This window comes from Amblyomma americanum, chromosome 1 (assembly GCF_052857255.1).
Source record: "Amblyomma americanum isolate KBUSLIRL-KWMA chromosome 1, ASM5285725v1, whole genome shotgun sequence".
NCBI lineage: Eukaryota > Metazoa > Arthropoda > Arachnida > Ixodida > Ixodidae > Amblyomma > Amblyomma americanum.
The window spans coordinates 554,265,348-554,270,022 of NC_135497.1; the positions used below are offsets into that span (position 1 = coordinate 554,265,348).

At 44.2% G+C, this 4,675-nt stretch overlaps 1 protein-coding gene across 1 annotated transcript; it reads right to left on the reverse strand.

Moving 5' to 3' along the window:
* Nucleotides 1-2,963: 2,963 nt before the first annotated feature.
* LOC144108335 (uncharacterized) lies at nt 2,964-4,456 on the reverse strand. The gene has a single exon (XM_077641597.1). It carries the CDS (start codon nt 4,454-4,456, stop codon nt 3,239-3,241), a length of 1,218 nt encoding a protein of 405 aa, XP_077497723.1. The 3' UTR covers nt 2,964-3,238.
* Between the last annotated feature and the right edge of the window lie 219 nt (nt 4,457-4,675).

Consider the following 4,675-nt stretch of genomic DNA (forward strand, 5'->3'; position numbering starts at 1 on the left):
CCACTTCTAGATTTTGACTCCAATCGTTCCAAGCTGGTCAAGATGGGATTGCCATGGCGTGCCTGGGAGCGGCTATTAGGAAGTCGTGCTTGCATGAAGTTGGTTCAAGCTTTGACACACAATGGTCTCGTTGCAGAGCGGCAGGTTTTCCGGAAAGTGTACTAGTGTCTGCGTGCAACAGGCCACTCCGAAAAATGAAAACAAAGAAAGAAGAAATAGGAGCTGAAGATCGCAAATGCAGTAAGAACAAAGGGGCGGTGATCCCATATGTTCATTGCCTATCGTACAGATGGAAGAAGATAGCGGAGAAGTTTGGTGGCAAGATCCTGTTTTCTGCGCCAAACAAATTGAGCAAGGTTCCGGCATTAGCGAAACGCAAGAAAGAAATTTGTAACACCAAAGAAGGATGTGGAGTTCGTCATGGCACTCAGTTTGTGCAGTGCAGCGTTGGAGTGGTTTACAGGACTCCGTTCTCGAGTGAGTGAGTGAAAACTTTATTGGATCTTTCAAGGGTTTCGCGGTTATGAAGTCTCCGTCGTCTTCTCTGGCGCTGGCGACTTGAGGCTTCTCGTCAGCAAGGGTGGGCCCATTTCTACGTGGGCCAAACAGGCAGGTGCCTCAATGATCGCCTGTTGGAACATAATAATTCTTTGGGAGGCTCTTGTTCATCAAAGTTGGTTGCACATTTCAAATCCTGCCAGTGCACACCGTACTTTGATAACACTGTGGTGCTGTATCGTCATAAAGAGAAACTAGTACGAGAAGTAGTAGAGGCGTATCATACTTCACAGAAGCTGACTCGTGTGTGAGCAGCACTTCGGTGGCGTTGTCTAATCGCGAGATATAGTTGATGGAACAACGTGGGAGCCCGTGGGTGCTTACGTTTCAGCAATTGTTATTTGTCTTTCTGTTTAGGTTGTAGTTTGTGATGATGACGTGAGGCTCTGACGCGGCTATTAGAGATTATAAATATGTGGTTTTCCGGTTAAAACAGACAGTTGTAAGTCAGCACGTGTCCGAGTTTCTTCTTTTTCTGGTCATTCGTGTTAGTTGCGCTGTTTCGTACCTTAAGATTAAAACTTTTACTCTTGTCCAGATTTTAGCCACCAATCGTATAACCTATGCATTGGTTACTTCTTCCCGCTTAAAATCTATTTTTCCTTCACTGTCCTTAAACCCCAATGGCCTGGATAAATCAGCCCCGCTGCTTTCCACTGTAGGGTGAAGCGCTTTAGAGAAAAGTTGTTCAGAATGGAATAGGCTTGGCCAGGTTGGTAATTCATTGTAACACAGTAAACATAGCGCGGGAAGAACGCAGGACAAAGACGAGACGGGACATGCACTATCTTTCAACACAGCGGATTTATTTGAATAGGACAAGTTGTCGGGCTAGTTGGTGGTGATTCATTGTGACGTCGTCTTCTATGTCTTCTGTCGGTGTTTTTTAAGCGCTGCAAACAAAAGAGCGGATTTATTGCAGACCTAGCGCTTGTCTCGTCTCGTATTTGTCCAGCGTTCTTCCCTCGCTATGTTTACTGTTTTACAGAAAAGTATCAAGTGTTTAGATTCTTCTTCCTCCTCTCCACACGCACCGGGCAACGCGTCTATCTCGTGGAACCTGACTCTATATGCCTTAGCCCGCAAAACTCCCGTCCTGGCCCCGAACAACAAAGAGCTTCCCCTGCAATTATCATACATATTTTCTTTGACAATTTCCTGCTTAAGAGGGCTCACCAGCTACGAGGCAACTCAGATTTGAACTTTTTCTGTCGATAGCTGAACTTGTTCTGTCGAACCGACTGAAGAAGTTGGCGCGGGAAAAACGAGGACAAGCGAGACAAAGACGAGCGCTTGTCTTGCTTGTCCTTGTTTTTCCGCACCCACTTCTTCAGTATGAACATCAACCAACTAGCCCAACTTTCTGCTCTCATAGCAACAGCTTTAAGTCAGATGACAAGCATATTTTGACTATGACCAATGCCATGGTGTCTCCATATTAGACTCGGGTCGTTTCCGAAATGTGGCCCATCCCACTCCCGAAATTTGACCTTCATTGATTTGGGCCAAAATCTATTTTCAGGCTAATTTCAATGCGCTCAATACGATGGCAGTCTCTAAATGTGACCCAGGCCAGCCCCGAAATTTGACCTCGGCCGATTTGGACCAACCATAACTGAGCGTCCAACCTTATTGAGCGTGCAACCATAAGGGAGCGTGCCCGACACGATGACGACCTCCAAATCTGCTCCGGGCCATTGCCAAAATGCTTTCTCTATACCATGATTAAACCCTGCCTAACTTTCTTTTTCGCACTACACAGCGGAATAATTTGTTTATACTGACTAGCTAGCTTTTTAAATATTAACTTCTTGTTCGCAGCAAGGTACCGTCCGAGTAATTTTTTTCTTCAAGCTCTAAAAGATAGCGCGAGAAATCCAAATACACAACAGTGGTGCTACATGAGCGCAACAGGTGCATATTCACTTATCGTATATCCCGCGCCAAGTGTTAACAGAAAACTCATCGGAGACTCGTTTATCTGGAACGCCTCGTATATTGCCAAATAAAATAAAACCATCATCCGCTCTCTGTTCCTTGGCAGCGGGCGCTTTTCGGGGCGCAAGACGCGTGCATATCCAACACCACCTAGACTTTTTAAGGCCTCTCCACGTTTGCGTGACGTCACCGCACTGCGACAGCCCAGTAGGTTCGGCTTCCGCGCTCGCACGCATTTCGCGCATTTCAAAGTGCTGATTATGTCTCTCGAAAAGAAAATTACTTTTTTTTAAATCGTGTTTTGCTTGCCCACACCCTAACCGAATGTTTTTTTTTTGTTCTTGTTTTTTGAAACTATAAACAGTTACATTTTAGCAGACTTTTACTGACTTTATATCAAAGCGCGCATGTGTGAAGATACGTTCGTAATATTTTTTTTATTGAAAATGAACAACGCAGAGGACTTTCACAAGTCGTATTTTATTTTCAGATGAGAAACACGATCAGTAGGAGTAGGAGGTAAGGAAACTGTTACAGCACTGAATCATAAAATGCAGTAAGTGAAGCCAACAACAGAAAAGCTGTACACAGAAAGCAAACAAAAGAAAATATGCAGAATATATAATAATACAACGCAAAAACTGGTTTCGAAACTAAAAAAAAAACTAACAAAAACAGTCACAAGCACACAGAGTAGTCAATTCTTCAATGTCTTCAATTTTCTCTCTTTTTCTTTTGCAGCCTATTCAACTATAAGTTGATCATTTTTTCTTTTACAAAGGTTATTTAGAAGCGTGTTTGCTGCTGCACTTAGGACATAGTGCATTACCAACTGTGGAGTGTGCCCATTCTCACACACATCAAAGTCAATGCCGTCGTTTAACACATTATGTGTGAGTGCCAAGAGATCCTCCTTTTGATTTGATAGTGCATGAAACTGTGTCGCATGCTGTTCGCTTCTCAGTTTGTCAAGAACTATCTCAGCAGTAAGAACAGCATTTACTATGGCAGGCTGTGGAAATTTCAGAATACCACGAGTCATGGCCTTGACTAACTCCCCACCTTCTACTTCAATTTCATCTTCTAGCATTAAATTTTCTTTGCAAGTCATGCATGACAGCTTTTTGAACGCAGCGTGGGCACAATAGCCAGCAACGTAAGTGGTTGCTGGGAGATTTGGCGCCTTCGCATAATCGTCGTCCGTTACCTCAATGTCAAACACTTCAAGTACTGCATCGTTTACTGCCACCGCATCTGTTGCAGCCTCAAACTCTGGGAGCTCCAGAATGTTCTGCAGACGAAGCTTTCGCTCCGACTCATAGACTTGTCTTATAGAAATGTGGTATTGCGCACCGGAGAGTTGGCGGTATTTGCCAAACCTCGCTTCCAAGCAATCAGTCTGAAACTTTCCTAAAAGTACATATTCGAAGTTCATTTCATCTAGGCAATACCTAGTCACCTTTACCAAGGTGTCTGTCGTGAGTCGGAGCGCACTGTGAGTCTCTCTTGTAAGTATGCCTGTGTCAAATTTGAGAGACTGCCACAGATCTAGCCACTCCACTATACTTAACAGAAACTGGATATGTGGACTTGACGCTGATGTAATCGGTGACTGCAGCTCATCACGAAGTCGAGTACCTTTGTTGCATGTCTTTACATTTACAATGTTCCACCACTTTGTTGTTGTTTCAAGGAACTGTGCAGTAGCAGACACATGATCTAGCTCAAGTCTGGGCCCACATGCTCGCAGAGCTGCTGCCGTAGACGGGCTGAGAATCCTTAGCGCAAGCTCGACATTCTGTCGCTCAATATTCGATGGGTTCAGAGATTTAGACGAAAGTGTTGGTGCTGATTTAATCAGCTGACCCTGTTCTTTCGAGTGAAGTTCTCGAAGTGTTTTAAATGAAGCTGTAAGCATAGGTGGCTTTATATTAGGTCCTGTGGGGCTAGGAAAGAACATGCATGTTCCAGCATTTCGCTGATTGATCCAGTTATTCCTGACGCATTTTATTTAGTGTACAGGATCAATCAGTAAAAAGAGAGGACGTTTAGAGTCTGCAGGGTGTGGATACACACTCCGAAGTTTGCAGGGGGCCCCAAAAAGTGACATTGTTTTCCGGTTGATTGAGTTATTGTCAGCTATGACTGCGATTATACGCAACCGAACATGCTCTAGCTG

Bases quoted from the DNA above. Each gene is read 5' to 3' on its own strand.
- LOC144108335 (XM_077641597.1), bottom strand. From the start codon at position 4,456: ATGTTCTTTCCTAGCCCCACAGGACCTAATATAAAGCCACCTATGCTT.